At 33.7% G+C, this 20,537-nt stretch overlaps 1 protein-coding gene and 1 long non-coding RNA gene across 2 annotated transcripts; both read left to right on the forward strand.

Moving 5' to 3' along the window:
- The first annotated feature begins 5,377 nt into the window (after positions 1–5,377).
- On the forward strand, positions 5,378–13,786 carry LOC131949998 (uncharacterized). The gene is made up of 2 exons (XR_009388270.1): positions 5,378–5,937; positions 13,553–13,786. It is a non-coding gene; the product is annotated as an uncharacterized LOC131949998 (long non-coding RNA).
- A 6,160-nt stretch (positions 13,787–19,946) lies between these two features.
- On the forward strand, positions 19,947–20,308 carry LOC131949997 (skeletal aspartic acid-rich protein 1-like). The gene is made up of 2 exons (XM_059311991.1): positions 19,947–19,997; positions 20,180–20,308. Exons 1-2 carry the CDS (start codon positions 19,947–19,949, stop codon positions 20,306–20,308), a joined length of 180 nt encoding a protein of 59 aa, XP_059167974.1.
- The last annotated feature ends 229 nt before the right edge of the window (positions 20,309–20,537 follow it).

A 20,537-nucleotide genomic window follows, 5' to 3' on the forward strand; every position in this document is an offset into this window, starting at 1 on the left:
ATATATATATATATATATATATATATATATATATATATATATATAAATATATATTGTTTATATATATATATATATATATATATATATATATATATATATATATATATATATATATATATATATATAAACAATATATATGTATGGAAATAATGTTAACATACATACATGTACAAGCATACACACATATATAGTTATATTTAGATAAATGTGTGTAGTGTGTGTGCTAATCTATTAAATACACATTTGTTTATGTATATTTATGTTTATATATATATATATATATATATATATATATATATATATATATATATATATATATATATATATATATATATATATATATATATATATATATTATTTCCTATAAAGTCAATTGAAAATTTATTTATTGACTGAACTTACTCGGCACCAAATTAATGCTAAACTTAGTATTTGTGAAATTGTGTTCACGATTGTCGAAATGAGTTCTCTGTATCATCGCTGAATCAATCCCAGTGACTGCGCGGCTATTCTGGCGGATGAATTACCTGCCCTTAGGCCGGGTTAACGGACCTGGTTAATTATATTTGGCGGAGTGAGTTACCGGAGGTGATGTGAGCTTACGAGCTAGATCTGTTGTGTTTGCAAATAGAAGTTAGGTCTTGTTGTTGTTAGTGGTTTCATGTGGATGGACGAATTTCGGTAGTAGGGCCTTAGGGGAGCATGGGTGTGGGAGGGGGGGGGGGGGGGATTGTGTGTTTGTATTTGTGATGTGGATGATTAGCTATTTGATAAATTAAAATACATTGGTGTGGAGGCAACGAAGGAAATACAATGTACAACTATTGAATTAATTGTATTTTTTTTCTTCGTGTTTTTTTCCCCACTGATATTGATGGTAGAGTATAACAAAGAAATGCACTGCTTGGTACGAAGTTCGAAACTCAGATCAGCGGAGGTTCTATAGCCAAGGACAGCAAAACATGTACGAGAGAAAACCCCAAAATAAAACAACTGCTGCCTTAAAAATTGTTCTTGGATGGACAAAGGCTATGGAAGCTAAGTCTTAAAAAGAAAGCTGAAATAGGAATTAACGGCACACAATAAATTTCAGACGCAGGGCCTTCTACTACATTTACTCGTCTTAAATAGTTCTATCGTCATCTCTGATATACTCCGATCGCGAATTATTGAGTCGGGTGTATGTCTTGACCTTCACCGAACCCCTGCGACTGACTCACGTAACGCTTAGGGTTCGATTGAACCCAGGTTAAAAACCCTATATAAATGAGTACTTGACTCATGTTGGGTAGTAAAGGTAGCCTCTTATAATGCTAACAACAAAATAATATAATTTACCGAGGTTACAGAAACAGGTGAGCTCTACTTCATCTGCCTAGTGGATCAAAATTTCAGGAAAGGTAACTCTAATTTTTTTTTAATTTAAATAAATAAGAAAGTAAATTTTAAAATATTCTCTATAAGATTATTACTTTAAACGTCCTTTAATTTAACCTTACACATCTAGCGGGGAAACCCGGATGAAAACATGCAACAATTAACGCGGGATTTCAGTGCATTCATAATGAAACAGCGTATCGATTGTGATGATTGATCTGAATGTCTGATCGATTGGTTTTTTTTCGTGACTGAGTCACGTGACGGGGCAGATAGGAACCGGTGTCACACCCACTCCCCCACCCACTAACTCATGCACCGGGTGTGTGACGTCATCCTGTTCCGCTGACGTCATGGACGTTCCTAAGTTTCTAATTAATTCTCCGGCCGGGGTGGGGTTTAAGGTTTAATCCATTTTAGGCGAACTGGCGAATTCTGTTTACTTTTTCTTTAAATATAATTCAAAACTAGTTACAATTTCAACGAAGTTTTATTTGTCATTTTATCGTTGTGTATTCGTGGATTTACGAATTGAAAGTACGTCTATGCTTCTGTGCGATTCTTTTGAATGGTAATATTTTTTTAACATTTTCACCATCCCTTGCTAACAAAAGGATCACGACAGAACTCTGTGTGGGTGAGTTAAAAAAATATTTTGGATCTCTCCACTAAACGAATAACGAGATCAGGTCCGTGGAAATAGCCAAAACACAAGGGAGACAATGCGTTAAGTGAAGACAATAATATTGGTATAGCATTTGTGTGTGGGCATGTTATGTGAATGTATTTTATAAAGAAACTTCAGCTACTTCTGACAGAAGAAAGGGAACAAAAATGATGAGCAACATTATTCAATACCCACAGACATCTACACAATATATATATATATATATATATATATATATATATATATATATATATATATATATATATATATAAATTAAAAAAATGTCTATATGTATATACATACAATATTTATATATAGAGAGAGAGAGACATTATATACATATATGTATACATATATATACAATACATACATATATAAATCTATATATACATATAATCATATGTATATATATTCATATACACACATGTGTAGATATAAATGTATATATATAAACATATTATATAACACACACATATATATATATATATACATACATATATATATATATATATATATATATATATATATATATATATATATATATATGTATATATATATATATACGTTGAATGTATGATTGATGTGTGTACATATATATATATATATATATATATATATATATATATATATATATATATATATATATATATATATGTGAGTATGGGGCTTAGTTTTATCCGGCCATTACTCTCCGAGACAGCTTGCCAAACTAACGAATGCCTGTGTTATCTATAAACATTATCGTTTCCTTTGATGATATCCCGATATACCCCAGGGTAAAGCCTTATCCTCTCCTATCTCGTCGTGAGTAATTGAACAGTACCATCAGTTATTCTGGCTTTACATATATGACATATAAATAAACTATATATATATATATATATATATATATATATATATATATATATATATATATATATATATATATATATATATATATATATATATATATATATATATATATATATATATATATATATGCATGAGTATTTATATGTTTATTTGGGGAGGGGGGGGGGTAGAATAGGCCTACTGTACGTTAATATGTCTGTATCATCTAGATATCTCCAATATAAACCTATCCGCCTCTTTCACACAGTTGTACATAAACGGCATCTTCACACACTTGTACATAAACTGCATCTTCACACACTTGTACATAAACGGCATCTTCACACACTTGTACATAAACGGCCTTTAACAAACCGAATTCTGTGAACAGTTTTTCTTGACGTCAAATCTTTAAGTCGTGCTACTTGAAAGAGAGAACATGAAATGGACGTTATTACGAAGCGAAATTGCTCATCCATTCTATCAACCTTTATGACTTTTAAATGTTCTGAATCTCTCAAGTTTACTTTTCTATTTTTTATTTTCTATTTTCTATTTTCAACTGGACGATATTTTTGCTGGTGTTTTTTTTAATTCAGTTAAACAAACTGAACATGCTTTATTAAAATGTTCATAAAATGAGTTTAGCGCGAGATTTATAAAATTTGAAATAAATAAATACACGATACTTATCACGTTTATGTGACTTATGTTTAAAAGTTGTCAGATAATATTCTTTGTACTTTGTCGTCATGATAAAAGGGATCCCCTCCAACACTACTAAACAGTGTTTCTTCCAGACTTTTTTCTCCGGGGGGTGGGGGGGGGGCACTTGAAATTTTCGGGGGGGGGGGGGGCGGTAGACTTTCTTCGGGGGGACGGACACTGTTAAAAGTATATATTTTCTATATAAATTATAAAAATTTCGTTTCCTTCGAGGGGACGGTAAAAAATTTTCCGGGGGGGGGGGGGGGGGGGGCTATACGTATACGGCTCGCTAACTTCTATTTCAGCCTGCTTTTCTTTTTGGATTTGCTTCCATAGCCTTTGTCAAACCAAAAACAAACTGCAAGGCGCAATTTTTTGATTAAGGAGTTGTCTCTCCTAGATAGTTGTTGTCCCTAGCTATTGAACCTCATCGGGTTCGAACTCGGGGCTTATTGAGTTTAGCAACCATGCGCGTTACATACCAGACCACGCCGACTCCCAAAGTAATATATAATTTTAATTGCGTAACTAATGAATGACGACGCCCCTTAGTGGTTGAACATTTTAAAAATCTAAAATAACATTATCTTGAAGTAAGATTATTATAATCTATATATATAATTCTCTTCTGGGAGCCGTTAGAAAACAAGCTGCAAGCGCCTCCTTGCAGTCCCCTCTCTTTCTCTTTCTCTCTATCACTATCACTACCACCCCCACCCCACCCCCACATTGTCTGGTGATCTGTGGTCACGCTGTTTACATTTTACAATCATAGAGACGGGTTTGGTGACGGCTATCAGGGGCAGATAATTTAGTTTGAAACGATTTTAAACTTAGAGAAGGTAACTAAGAGGAGGCTGCTTTCACGTGGGGGGGGGGGGGGAGGGGGGGGGTTTAGTGTTTTTAAGCAAATATTTTCAGTGGCAGCATTGATACTGTCGAATTCACAAATTATAAATTACTGAAAAGTAGAAAAAAAAACAACTAAATAGCGGCGTATGATATGCCGCGGGTCGGCTCGTCTAAAATTAATAGTGTAATCTGAAAATTAAATACTGTCATTTAAATCTAAAGTAATTTTACAGACATTATTTTCTTAAAGTTTTAAGTTGTTCGGTATAGTTGTCTCATTTTCATTACATTTAATGTAATGTAATTGTTACGTCAGACATCTATGTAAGCGTTAAATTAGATGGCTTTGTCGGCGCAAATGAGACAGTCATAAAAGCTTAAAGTGAGGCATTCATGTAAGCATAACGCGAGACAACCATGCAAACGTTAAGTTAGGCAATTATGTAAGACTATGTGTAAGCGTCAATTTCGAGAGCTATGTAAGCGTCAAGATAGATAACTATGTAAGCGTCAAGTTAGACAGCTATGTAAGTGTCAAGTTAGAGAGCTATGTAAGCGTCAAGATAGATAACTATGTAAGCGTCAAGTTAGACAGTTACGTAAGTGTCAAGTTAGAGAGCTATGTAAGCGTCAAGATAGATAACTATGTAAGCGTCAAGTTAGACAGCTATGTAAGTGTCAAGTTAGAGAGCTATGTAAGCGTCAAGATAGATAACCATGCAAGCGTCAAGTTAGACAGCTATGTAAGTGTCAAGTTAGACAGTCGTGTAAGCGTCAAGTTACACAGTTATGTAAGCGAGAGACTTAACATGTAAGTGTAACCGACCACGTAGCAAAAAAATCCCACGGGTACATCGATTGACTGCGCACGCTCTCCACCCCCCCCCCTCCCCCCACCCCACACTCCCGTCCCACACGGCGCAACAAGACAATCCTGTACAGTTTTCACGCGCACAACGCTAATATTACCGTGTTATTCAATCCTGTCCACACAATAGTTAAAATACTCACTCTCATATTATCTATTTTATGTGTAAGTGACTTGACGATAAGTGCTTGTGTAGTTGATGTTTTACGTGGAAAAGTGACGAAATAATTATCTTAATGTAAAACAGAAGTAATTCTTTTAAATAAAGGAAACAAATTCGTTCGTCTTTGAAGTCGGCGGAAATCAAGCGAAGCGACACCCCGCACAGGAATTAGAACAAGGAGTAGCAAAAGTTGGTAGAGGGGAGGGGAAAAAAAACAACACCCGCCAGGAGGGGACAGAAGAAGTGGGGGCGCCACGCATCGCTCGGGGGTGGCGACAGGATATAAAGACCACGGCTAACAGTGTGGATGGACTCATTATTATAGGGTTAGGGGAAGCCACTCCGGTAGCTGCAAACAACGCGCTGCAAAATTTTTTGAACAATCCAAAATTTTCATTCGTCCATCAGTACAAGGAAATATAAGGACTAAATTTTCAACTTTAAACATTTTTGAAACTTCATACACTTTCTGTAAGTTGTGTATTTTAAAATATTTTTCTTAAATTGGGCGTAAGTATATTTTATAAAGTTTAGTTTTTGTAACTAAAAGTTACTTTAAATAGTGTTAGAATTTATAAGTAGTTAATTGAATAAAGTTATACTTGTAGTTCCAAAAATTAAAATTATTTCTTGGCCATCTAGTTTTAAAAAACGTGACATATCAATCAAATTCACACGTTCACAGAACTAATTGTATTTTCTAAGCCTAAAAATATATTAACGACAATTTTAAAAAATTAAAAAACATGAATTTAAAATATTATAATATAACTGATCGCATTGCTGCTTTAGGAGAATTTATTTTAATAAAGGCTGTTTATCAACGTATTTTCAAAATTAAGTATATACTGATTTATCTGTTGGATGAGCGTATTAACTGTCTTACTAAACGTAGTCCACTTTTAATCTTATCACGTTACTTTTATCTTAAACATTTTTTTTCCAAATTATTTAAGTATGCGGCATACAGATCAACCCTCAAGCTTTAAAACGAAGTTTATTTTCTAATATCGCTGTATACGTTCAAACGATTTTTTTAAAAAATAACTTTATGAGATCATACGTTTAATTACGTGATGAAACTATTCGTAGTGGAATATATGGGAGTCTGGTTGAGTGACATCTGTATTTATTGATTACTTAGCTAATCAATGACCTAGGTAAATCCCAAGTGTGGTATTGAATATACCTCATAATGTTTATATAATTTTATCATAACGTTTATATAATTTTATATTCTTTTTCTAAAAAATGATACGCAGCAAGAGTGAATTTTCTGCTTTATGTTAGAACGATAACTTGAAGTAAATCTTTAGATAATAAATTTTAAAAAATTAGCGTTTTAAATTTTGTTCCGTTTTAAAAAAATGTCCGTGTTTTTAATTTTCTATTTTATTATAGTGCTTCAATTCAAAGTTAATTATTTAAGTGGGATGTTAAGTTTACAAGATATGTCGATCATAATAGTTCGGATGAAGGAAAAAGTTGGGGGAATATGATATACAGTTAGTAATTTCTAAGTAAGGTTAGATCTAATGGGATGTAAAGTGTCAGCCATATTTGGATTAAATGATCTACGTGAATATAAATGTCTGCAATAGTTAGATCTAGTGGGTTATAGATTTCTACAATAATTTGATCTAGTAGGTTATTTTATTTTAATCTATAATTAGATCACTTGACTAAAACATTTCTGCAATAGTTAGAACTAAGCGTTATAAATGTCTGCAATAATTAGATCTAGTGGTTTATAAATTTTAATCTATAATTAGATCATTACTATACATTTCTGCAATAGTTAGATCTAGTCGGCTTTAAATTTGTGAAATGGTTAGATCTAGCGAATTATAAATGGCTGCAATAATTCGATCAAGTGGGTTATAAATTTTAATCTATAATTAGATCATTACTATACATTTCTGCAATAGTTAGATCTAGTGGGTTATAAATTTGTGAAATGGTTGCATCTAGTGGGTTATAAATTTCTGCAATAGTTTGATCTATTAGGTTATAAATGCGATGGTACTGCTAGATCTTGGTTATAAATTGTAAATTCGGCCTTACGTCGGAGAGCTAAACAAAGAAAAACAGGCTAGGCTTACAACACCGAATAGGTGAAACAAGACCACGTTTTTAGTAAAGCAGTTGTGCGAATTGACGCAAGTTTGTTACTGTTTGTTACTTATATCCCTCCATCAAACACGATATCTGGTCCTAGCTTAAGATATAAGAAGTAAAATTCAAGTTCCGTTTTTGAACCTACAGGTCCACGGGGCAAGTGAAGTAGAGTTCACCTGTTTCTGTGACCTCGGCATATGAAGAGATAATGCGCAGCCGACTTTACTTTCCCTCACTTTAGTTAGGTAACCATCAGAGCTGGGTGGACTCAGGGACTTGAATTTGGATTCGAACTCGAGACTTTTAGCAGTCTAGCGCTCTACCGCTAGGCCACGCCGTGACATATGCTTAACATTATTTCTAATATGCGAGTTACCAGCAATACATGCAGAATTTGCTTTCTTTATGCGATCCAAAATATTTGGTAAAGATTAAACTATCAACTTCCCCAATCTACTTTGCTTATGTAGTATGTGGTATCGGCATGATCGCGTGCTAGGGCAAACAACTACCAACCCGTCTCGTGTTCGGTTCCATGTTGTAGCTAAATAAACAGAAAGTGATATTCCAACGCCAAAGGTAGACACATTATGTTACAGTTTTTTTGCATCATTTGGATGTTCTCAAATCAAATGTGATGCGTACATTTGCCCTGTTTTTACAATGCGGCTATACATAGTCCTAAACATACAAACAGTTTTAGATGAATTCAGATAAACTCTACCGCAGCTACTCTAAAAGGGATCTTACTTTTACTAGAAAGAAAAATAACAAGTTCAAATTTGAAAAAAAAAAAATTTGCTCTAATCGGTAAGACTTCCTGAGTCCAACCCAGCGCTTATCAGCACCCGACTCGATTCAGGGAAAGTAATGGCAGCTCTTTCACGCAATCATTTAAATAGACGGAGCTTGAGAAAACAGTCGAATTCTACTCCACCTGCCCAAAGGAACGTCTACTTCGTTTTTGAAGGGATTTTTCACCCACATAACCGTATGTAATGCAATGTACTAAAAAAATGCGTATCTTTGAGACAAAGTTCAATTAGGATAGACGTGCCCTCCTAAATGAATACTTTACAACTTTCATTGCCGATGATTTAAGAATGGATTTAAAAAAAAAAAAAAAAAAAAAAAAAAAAAAAACTACATTACGATATTCCACCGGAAAACTTTAAAAACTATATGAAAATAGTGGCCGATTGGTTTCGTGTATACAGATTTAACGGGTGAATTGATATCACTTGGTGGTAGATGGTATAGTTCGTTGTGAAAGGTTAGTATTAGGTTTACTTTGTTTTAGTTTAAGTTTTAATCGGTTATGTCATATTTAGTAGATTAGTGTTAGGGTCACCGGTTTTTTTTGGATGTCTAGAAGGTTATGTCTAATTCAGAAGATTGGCGTGTTTCAGTTGATCAGTAGCTAGTTGCCCTGGTAGGGTGGGGTGGACAGGGTGCGGACCACACTCGGAGACAGCGAAACGATATAGAGCAAATTTAAAAGAGAAAGTCTACTTTACCAATTTGTTCAACAACCTATTAAGGTTACAATTATCGTAGGCACTAGGCACAGGCGACGCCATACGGCATGGATTGATACCAAATGACTATGGTTTTAACACATTACATGTATATATAAATAAATAAATAAATAAATAAATATATATATATATATATATATATATATATATATATATATATATATATATATATATATATGTATGTATATGTATATATGTACAAAAGTATATATAAAATATAAATTCATACCTATATATAATATAAATATAAATATATATATATATATATATATATATATATATATATATATATATATATATATATATATACAGTTTTTTGCGAGGGGGGTAGCAGTAGATGTTCAGACAGGGATGTCCTATTCTAATAGGTTAGCGTTAGGGTTAACGTGTCCTGCATTGTTCACGCGGAGATAATCCCTCGATAGAACTTTTTCTAACGTTAATTAAATAGCATTAATTAATCATCCGTCGGCAGCGGGCTAACGATATGCACGTGCTCAGACAACACACCTGGTTAAAGGCGATAATTTGACGTCACAGGTCATTTGTTAGCTTCTCTTTGGACAAATGGTCAGTTGGACTGCCCATTGTCACAAGGCGAGCATTAAGTTAACATGTCTATTGACACAAGCCTAGCCTTGAGTTAGACTGTCTATTGTCAAAAGGCTAGCATTGAGTTAGACTGCCCATTGTCACAATGCTAGCATTGAATTAGAATGTCTATTGACAAAAGGCTAGCATTGAGTTAGAATGTCTATTGACAAAAGTCTAGCATTGATTTAGGCTGTCTATTGACAAAAGTTTAGCATTGTGTTAGACTATCTATTGTCAAAAGGCTAGCATTGAGTTAGGCTGCCTATTGACAAAAAGCTAGCATACAGTTGGTAGTAGCCTTCACAATCGAGGCACATAAAACACACTCGTTATAGATTTCAAAGGGATCTCTTAAAATACATTTTCAAAGAAAACTAGTCAATTTAAAAACATTTTTATTATAAGATGTATTTTATACCCTAATTTATATAACATACTAATTTTACGCAAAAAATTATCTTTTTACTAATGAAGGGATATATTCATAGACAACGCAGTTGTTACTTGTGAAAGATTCGTAGACGGTGCAATTGTTACTTGTAAAAGATTCGCGGACCGTGCCGTTGCTACTTTTGAAAGATTCGTAGATTGAGCAATTGTTACTTGTGAAAGATTCGTAACCCGCACAGTTTGATGGTTACGTATGACATATCAATACAATTTAAATTGCAACCTATATGCTGTAACTCTACTTGTATTTATTTTTTTCCACATCTTCTATATAGTGGTCCTGTGAAAAATATATATGCAAAATCTGCACACTATTTTTGTTACTATAATATACAGTGTCAAATTGATGTTTTCATTCCTGACCAGAGGCGTAGCGAGGGGGGGGGGGGCGGGGGGTGCGGACCGCACCGGTTTACACCATTTAAGGGGGTGACACCAAGGCAAAAAATAGCAAAATATATAGAGAAAACTTTGAGGGGAGGGGTGCAAATCAAAAGTTTGAGGGGGGGGGTGCAAATTGTCCCCGGGAAGGGTCGCTGCGCCTCTGGGGGTGACACCATTAAGTGCCCCACCGGGTGACACCCGACCTTGCTACGCCACTGTTCCTGACTGTATCGTGTATATAGTACAAGCTGAGGCAGATATTGAAGTCAAGGTTTCTGCGCAATCAATGGCAGGGTTCGTGTAAGGGTAGCTGATAGAGTTTCTTTCAGACATTTTTTCGAGGGGGAACTACCTCCCCTACCCCCTAAGAACGTCTAGCACCCACCCCCTCCCCTCAAACGAAATACAATTTATTTGAAAAAAAAATTAGACCATATATACTTGTACCAGTGCCCACCCCCCAAAGTTTCAAATGACCACCCTCCCCCGGATAAAAAAGTCTGAAAGAAACACTCGTAGCTAAAACAGGAAATATTAAATGAAGTGCTATCACACGGCCATACACGTGAATATAGAGGTGCCAAATATAGAAGCGGTGAGGTAATATAAAATGTCATTTTTAAAGGTGGCTACATTAATTTAAAAACAACTCTTGAAATAGCTTGATAATACTAAAACAATATCACAATTATGATGTATTGGCTTTTCGATATTTTTAACTCACGGACACCGAGATGAATGAATGGGGGTAGGGGGAAGGAATGAAGAGCAACTCAGGGGAGAGAATTAAATGAAAGTGAGAGGGGGCAAAACGAGTTAATCCAAACACGCTGGGGATTTTTTTTTTCCATTGCACAGCAAAAGCCTGGAGGCTTCACATAGCGGAAGGCTTTAATATCCCACGCGGATGTTAGGGAGGCTGAAAAATATGTGTAAATACACTTTTTTTTGGAGTAAAGAGTAATTTTAAACAATTACCATGTTCGAAAATATAAAAATTTTATATAAAATTTGAGCCAAAAAAAAAAATATGGGATATTTTCTTGACTCGCGGATTTGATTCCATCTTCAGTATTAATTGTAATTCCGGTGGGAACGAAAGGGAGATAAATCTGGTTGTTTTGACATTTTCCGGTTGCGTTTTCCTATTTAAAAAAAAATAATTGAACTCTCTTTTCTAAACTAACAAATCTAAGATAAACATTTTAACACTTTTACACTAGTAGTGGAATGAATTGTGTTTCAATGACTGCTTTAAACTTATAGAAGATAATTTGTTGTTCAGTGCGTTATAATTAAACACGACATGCTGAAAAACTGAGCATAATTTTGTTCTTTTAACGATTAGGAGCCAGACGAGAGTGGAATCCTGCTTGTTTTATGACTAGTGTCATAATCTATTAATTCTGAGATCGACAACAAGTTAATGAGAGTTATTAAAAAGTAATAAAAAAAAAAGTCGATAACTCACGTTATTTAAAAAAAAAAGAAATTTACACCAAAAAAAATCTTAATTTTGTGTCTTTTTCTAAAGTAGAAAAAAAAATATCTGTCAGCTGTTAGGAAATCTTGAAAATCTCGGGATTCAAATTAAGTCTTGGCAAAATGAAAAGTGTAGCTTGAAGATGTTCATGTTATGGCGAAATAAGAAATCAATTATGTTTAACACAATTTTAAAGAGGCTTTCATGTAATGTTAACTATAGATATTTGAAGAGAAAGGAACATAATTTTAAAGAGACTTTCATGTAATGTTAACTATAGAAATTTGAAAACAAACGAACACAATTTTAAAGAGACATACATGTAATGTTCACTATAGACATTTGAAGAGTAAAACAATTTGAAAGAGGCTTTCATGTAATGTTAACTATAGATATTTGAAGAGAAATGAACACAATTTTAAACAGACATTCATGTAATGTTAACTATAGAAGAGAGAGTGCAACACAAATATAAAGAGACTTCATGTAATGTTTACTATAGACACAATATGAAGGAAGTGTAATACAATTTTAAAGAGATTTCATGAAATGTCCTCTATATACATATGAAGAGACGTACGGTAATTTTAATGTTGATTTGATTGGATACCTTGACCGACAGTAGAGTGTTCACCAACTAACCCGGAAGTCTTAAGTTCGGATCTCGCCCTTTATGTTTGTAAACAATGTCGAGTTTGAATGTTGGATATGAAACAGTGCTTGCACGAGTTTATCCAGCTTTATTGAGTATGTTACAAAAATAAATTGAGAAAAGGCATAAAAAATCTATGTAATCATACTAAATTTTTGATAAAAACTTTTAAAACATATGGCAAACGATAAAATTATGTTTACATTTGTAAAAATTAAAGCCGTTTGGGAACAATCGATTGCACTCATTTTTATATTTTTGTGTCGAATATAGGCCGATAAAAAATCGTTTAGAATCATTGTATCAATTCAATAGTTTTAAAAACTGCCTTCAACCTCTCCTTAAAGTCAACCGGAATGGCCAAGGAGAGTGAAACAATAAAAGTCAGAACAATTGTTTCCCATGATAAAAATACACAATAGTGATCTATGGTGTATAACGTAGTATTGTATTTATATAAAATAATATAACATCCCCAATCACCACAACACCCTAAATCTACTAATCCAAATTAAATATAAAAGTTTTTGCTAAATTACAAGTAATTATTTCTTTGACTATTTCCGGGCTTAATGAAACCGGAAGTTATTTTATACTTTATACACAAATGTTATAAAACATTCAATTGTGGTTGAAAAATATTATGTCTGGCAACAACAATTTGGAACCATTTAGAACCAGTCTTTCATGCATATTGTAAATTCTAGCATCGACATTATATGCATTATTTTTTGTGTTTAATATAAAAAAAACTAAATTCTCTCCACTTTCCTTTAGTATATCTGGTGTTGAATAATTATCTACATATTTTTCTTTCAGCATATAACTGTAGTATATAATTAATTATTTTTATTCTTTATATTTTAGGTATTCATCAACTTGATACACGACAGAGTATTTTAAAGTCCATCTAAAGGTTGATTTCTAAACAAATTCCAAAATAACACAAGAAGATTAGTTTAGATATAGTTGATTACAATTTTAGCTGAAATTTAGAACGAACAATTATTTTTCTTTATAATTTCACATTAGAAAATCGTAGGATTTGTAGCGAGAAGAGATTGGACTTTCCTGGATTTGTTCCTGAGAACACAACAAAAAGTGACGTGTTTGAAAGAACTTTGAAGTTTTTTGTTTTTCCGTGGCACAAGTCTTGGAAGCAAGGAAAACATGGAGCTGACGATAGTTGCTAGCTTTGCTCTTATTTCGTGTTTATACCTCGCCACACTCTCCACGCCAGTCTCCGGTTCAGGTGAGTTTTTTTTTTTTAAAGTTCATTCTGTCACCCCTGTCTTAGATTTAGGCACTGGTGTAGGCAGAGGTGGGGGGGGGGGGGGTGGGGGTGGGGTGGAGAGACGGGGCGTTATTACCCTCCAATGTCCCCCACAATGAGAGTAGTGGCACGTTGACTTGTAGCTTTCGGTTCGACTGTTTTTTATAATATATATATATATATATATATATATATATATATATATATATATATATATATATATATATATATATATATATATATGTATGTATGTATGTATGTATATATATATATATATATATATATATATATATATATATATATATATATATATATATATATATATATATATATATATATATATATAATTATATATATATATATACATATATATATATATATATATATATATATATATATATATATGTAAATATATATTTAAATGTATTAACACATATATATATATATATATATATATATATATATATATATATATATATATATATATATACATACATTAGCATAAATGTTTGAACCTTCCCCCACCAACACCCATGATCTGCCTACGCCACTAGATTCAGGTAAATTCTCACCTCATTTTATCATATGTCTAAGATTTATGTAATCTTTTAACTTTCTGCATCACCTGTCTGTTGTGCAGCTGAACTCTCAGTCCATTTTTTGTCAGCAAACATTGAAGTCTTAGGCAAATATTGACTTGTTCTCTAAATTTATTAAATTTATATTTTAAACGTATTTGAGAATTAGATATTATTGTGTTATCGTCTGGTCTATTTACATACGTTAATTAAAATAAAAGAGCTCAGTAAAGTGAGAATTAAAAAAACTGATATAAATGTTAAACATCTAGTACACAGTATAAAGCTACTTTCTTTTTTACAAAGTTCATTAATTCTTAACACATCATGTATTGTTGTGTGCGCATTTGGCTAGAGAAACGGCGACTATTTTAAGCAGGCAGCCATAACTTGTCGTCATGAACCTATATTTTGTGTTCATTGGGTGGCATGTTTGGTTTACAGGATACACATTTCTGTATCGATGGCAGAAAGTTACGGTTTTCTCTAAGTAGTGTCGTTCATTTTACTCATACTTTTAGTTGTGTATTATCTGACTTGGTGTTACAGAAATATTGCTTTGGGAAACTATTCCTTTTCCAGGTTTTACAAAACCATTTCTTTACAAAATTATTCACTTCAGTAGATTTTAAACCTTACACAGTTTTACCCTTCTACAGATTGTTGACAAACATGTCTTTACAAAATTTTGTCCATAACATAAATAAAAAACAAAAAACTCTGCATGCACGCTTTATTAACTAAACGATCTCTTTAAAAAATAGGAAAAAAATTGTTTTTTAAAATACTTAAACATGCGTTTATAAAGCTTAAAATATTACTAAAAGACCAACAATTCATAAACTATTTCAATATTGTAAACAATAATATAACAGTAAGTCGTCAAAAAATCACTTCAACAGAGTTTCTTCCAGACTTTTTTCTCCGGGGGGAGAAATTTTCGGGGGGGGGGGGGGGGTAGACTTTCTTCGGGGGGGGGGGGGGGGCGGACACTGTTAAAAGTATATATTTTCTATATAAATTATATAAATTTCATTTCGTTCGGGGGGGGGGGGGGGGCGGCAAAATTAATTTCGGGGGGGGGGGGCTGCCTGGAAGAAACTCTGCACTTCAACAGAGTTTAAGCTTTGGTCTATTCAACTTAGGGTCTATTTAACACCGAACTTACGTCTCTAATACAGTAAGGTCGCTCTAGTCTTCAGTAATGGAGTTGTCGTTACTTGTAGAAACCAATAAATCTTAACTAATGACCACACCATTGGTAATTAGAGTCACTGTAAGAGCGAAGAGTTGGGAAAGAGATACAAGTTCATGAAGGGAGAGAAGAATGTACAGAATCTAAATCAACACGTTTACTATTAGTAGCTTAGTGAATGGTTCTTTAACAAGGCGGATTTGCTACGTTCTCTAGGTTCGGGTACAGTGCACTAAGTTTAACGAGTTTTCTCAAGGCTAGACAGAAGGAATGGAAACATCTATAATGTCGAGTGTATATATATATATATATATATATATATATATATATATATATATATATATATATATATATATATATATATATATATATATAATGAATCTAATGTTAATGTGTTTGTGCACGTTTGTGTGTGCAGTGCATGAGTGCGTGTGTATTTGAGCTTGTTTATTAGTGCACGTGTATTTTCCGTTTCAATACGTATATGTGCATATGTTTATATATGAGTGTATATTCGTGTTTCCGTAAAGAACTATGCATAGGTGGAGTTTTTTTGTTTATATTTCAATACGTGCGTGTGTATTTGCTCATATACGAGTGTATTTACGTGTTTCAGTAAAGAACTATGCATATGTGGAGTTTTTTGTTTGTTTCAATACGCGCATATGCTTATGCTTATATACGAGTGTATATACGTGTTTCAGTGAACTATGCATATGTGGAGGTTTTTTTTCAATACGTGCATATGCGTAGGCTTATATACGAGTGTGTATACGTGTTTCAGTAAAGAACTATGCATATGTGGAGTTTTTTGTTTGTTTCAATACGTGCATATGCATAGGCTTATATACGAGTGTATATACGTGTTTCAGTGAACTATGTATATGTGGAGTTTTTTTTTCAATACGTGCATATGCGTAGGCTTATATACGAGTGTGTATACGTGTTTCAGTAAAGAACTATGCATATGTGGAGTTTTTTGTTTGTTTCAATACGTGCATATGCATAGGCTTATATACGAGTGTATATACGTGTTTCAGTAAAGAACTATGTCTATGTACATTACACCCGTGTATGTGCAAGGGTGAGCGCAGGTGCGTGCGTGTTCGCATCTACCTCCCGCACGTGTCGGGTCGTATGATGACCCTGCGTCATGAAACCTACCACAGCGCGCGCTCTTACGTCCTGTCATCTGACACTAAGACAGCAGGTGTCGACGCGTCCTGTCACGTGATACGAATGCGTCAGGCAGCGAAATGCCAGCGCTGCCAATCTGACGGTTGAGAGGAGTCGAAAGAACCAAACAAACCAACGCCAAGCGATTAGAGAAAGTAAAAGTTTAAAAAAAATATAATGCAAACCAACACAAAATAGCCAATGTGGAAACGCTTTTTTTTTTACTCCACCGCTGTTTGAATTACTTTCATAAATGAGTTTGGCATATTTTTGTGTATGGAAGGGGGTATTAATTATTTTATAAATGATTATTCTTTCCAAAAAAAAAAAAGCTACAGTGTAACTTGAACTTTACCTTAGATTTTTTAAGGTGTTCAAGACTAATCAAAATAATTAAATTTAAAAGAATTTTTTTCTCCAATATTTTTGTAAGGATATTCATTAAAACTTACGTGGGAAAGTTATCTTTTATTTTAGCTGTGAATTACGATAGCTAATCTGTAACTGGTTGCACTTGATTAGGCACTTTTTGTGCACTTTTTGTTGCAAACAAATCTCGTTGTTTTTGTTGCTTCCCCTGATTTCACACCACAAACTGAACTTTTCGAGGTAATGAGAATTGACGTAACAAATATGAAGAAATTACTGCCATTTATAAACTCATGTCTTAAGAAGATCCTACGAGTTAGCTGGCCAAATATCATCAGAAATGAGGTACTATGGCAACGGAAAAATCAACTGATAGCTGAAGAAGAGATCCTTCAGAGAAAATGTAGACGATTGGCCATACTATCAGGAAACCCGTATCCAGCATAAAAAGACAGGCCCTCACCTGGAATCCACTAAGCAAAAGAAAAAGAGATTGACCAAAGAAGACCTGGAGATGTGACCTGGAAGAAGACACCAAGAAGATTAGATACACCTGGGGACAGTTGGAGAGACAAGCCAATGAAAGAGATGCCTGGAAAGCTCTTGTCAGTAGGGCTATGTCCTAAGAAGGGCGACAAGCTAACCTGTCAGAAATTATACAATTCTTTTACAAATACTGGCGCGCATGGTCTAGTAGTAAAGTACCGGACGACCAAACCGGAAATCTTGAGTTCGGATTCCGGACATAAACTTTGACAGGTATCTGATTTATGTTACGGAAAGTAAATCCCGCTAGTCTTTATTTTTGGTTGTTTGTTGTTCCAGTGTCTGATATTATCAAAATAATACAATTCTCTTCAAAAAAGGAATTTTTCTATTTGTAGTAAAAAAAAACAACTAAAAAAACTTGCTTATGTTAACCCTAATCCTATCCCTAACCCAAACCTTAACCCAAGTCTTACCATAACCATAACTTCTAACCCTTACACCAAACATGTTATCACAATACTACCAACAACCTGACACACCTATTTTCAGGAAAGTCTATTATCACAAAGGTATCACCAACACACCTGGACCCAAATATTTACAGAGGTTCTCTAGAGGCTCGTACCTTTGTCACGTGTCAGCTCATCAATTAATGTACGCATGCACAAGCATCACTCCGCGTTCTATTTCGGCCAATGCTTTTAAAAATGACGCATGGGACATTTCTGTCACTTACCACCCTTTCTCGGAAAATGTAAAGCTCCCACAAACAATGGATTAGAGTCGTTCTAAAACGGTTTAATGGAATAATCTATTTATATATTTAGAGCAAAATAAAATAATTAACAATAATTTTATCGAGCAATTATAAACCTCTAAATGGCTGCGAATGACGTTGTATTTTTAAAAAAAATCATTTTAATTTGATTAAAACTTCGCAAAAAGGATATCTTTTTGAAACATATTTACATAAAATGTTACTAAAAATAGAAGTATTTATGACTTTAGCCAATCAGATTTCCTAAAACAAAGAGATTTTTAAAAAAAAACTGCAACTTGCGCTTCAATAATTAAATTTGACAGAATGTTTTATTTTTAGCCTGACCTGTCCTCAAAAAACAAGAACTCAATATTTAGCTAGGAAGCAACAAAAATTTAAAAAAGCGGGTAATTCGATCAATTACAAGTGGATTTTTAAGGATGTATTATCGGCATGTTGAGACAACTGAAATAAAAATTGCGCATTAGAGTTTTCATTATGTATTTTTTAATCATAAACCAAGAGGTATCAACTGACTAATTATAATCAAAGTTTAAATACAATAATACCTTTGCAAAAATTATTTTAAATACAATATTACCTTTGCAAAAATTATAGTATTAAGCTATTTAGATAAAAATAAATTGTAAATTGCCTCCACGGAGTGAGATTACCTTTTTTAACATGATAGAGTTCACCTGTTTAGGAGACTTATCTTACAAAGTGATAGTAAGGTTAATACTAAGCTCAGTCGCCGTTACTTTCACGGACGTGAGTTACATACAATCAGAGGTGACTGACTTAGGGGTGTCTTACAAAATTGAATTCGGGATACAAACATATGAATTTCGAGTGAGCAGTCTTGCGTTCAACTTTTCTTCTTCTTCTTCGTTCATGATTGTAGTGTTGGAGAGGGTACCGACTTTTTGGGTTGGCAACCATGAGCTTTACTGACTCGACTACGCCGACCCCTATTCAACCTTTCGAACGCTTACGTATTTGTGCTTCATTAACAAGTAAGATGATTTATAGATTTCTGTCATCGAGTGCAGTCAAAACACAGGTATCAGCATTCAATTGCCAAAGAAAGAGGCAATTAGGTAGGCTAAAACAAACTGGGAAAAGATCAGTTGTCAGTGAAGCAGAAGCTCCTGGAATGTCGTGGACCCAACTTGGAAGAATCACCCAAAATTGAATAGGACGGATAGGATGGAGATGTGTGGGTGCGGACGTTTGCTTCACAGTGTGTCGACAAGAATGATGATGATGATAATGATTTATGACGATTGATTATGATGGTGATTATGAGTGATAATGATGAGTGATGATGAAAATGATGAAGAAGATGATGATGAGAATGATGAGTGATGGTGATGATGGTGATGCTGATGCTTATGAAGAGGATGATAATGATGATAATAATGAAGTTGATTATGATGATGCTGCTGCTGCTGCTGATGATAATGATGATGATGATGATGATGTTGCTGCTGCTGATGATGATGATTATGATGATGCTGATGATGATGATGATTCTGTTGCTGCTGCTGCTGATGATGATGCTGTTGCTGCTGCTGCTGCTGCTGCTGCTGATGATGATGATGATGATGATAATGATGATGATGATGATGATGAGAATTATGATGATAATGATTATGATGATGATAATGATGGTGACCATAACGAAGATAATGATGAAGATGACCACAAAGACGAAGACAGAGATAACCAAGACGATGATTGTAGTATAAGAGAATCCGTCAGAGATATTTTTACACCCTAAATTATTTACACCTAAATAAAGAAGGCTAACGATACAACGGCAACGCTAATAATTAACTTTTAAAACACTAATTAATTTTCCGTTGACTAAAAAAAAGTGGAGCGGGATCACGAAGTAATTTATCCATTGCTTCATCAGAAAAACAAACATTTTTGTTCGAAGCTTTTGTTTGCTTGTAGTTTGTTGTTTTTTTTCCTCTTCAACAAACTTTCCTTTTTTTTTTCGCTTT

Source organism: Physella acuta, unplaced genomic scaffold (genome assembly GCF_028476545.2).
Source record: "Physella acuta isolate Inbredline_101_S28 unplaced genomic scaffold, ASM2847654v3 ptg000726l, whole genome shotgun sequence".
Classification (NCBI taxonomy): Eukaryota; Metazoa; Mollusca; class Gastropoda; family Physidae; genus Physella; species Physella acuta.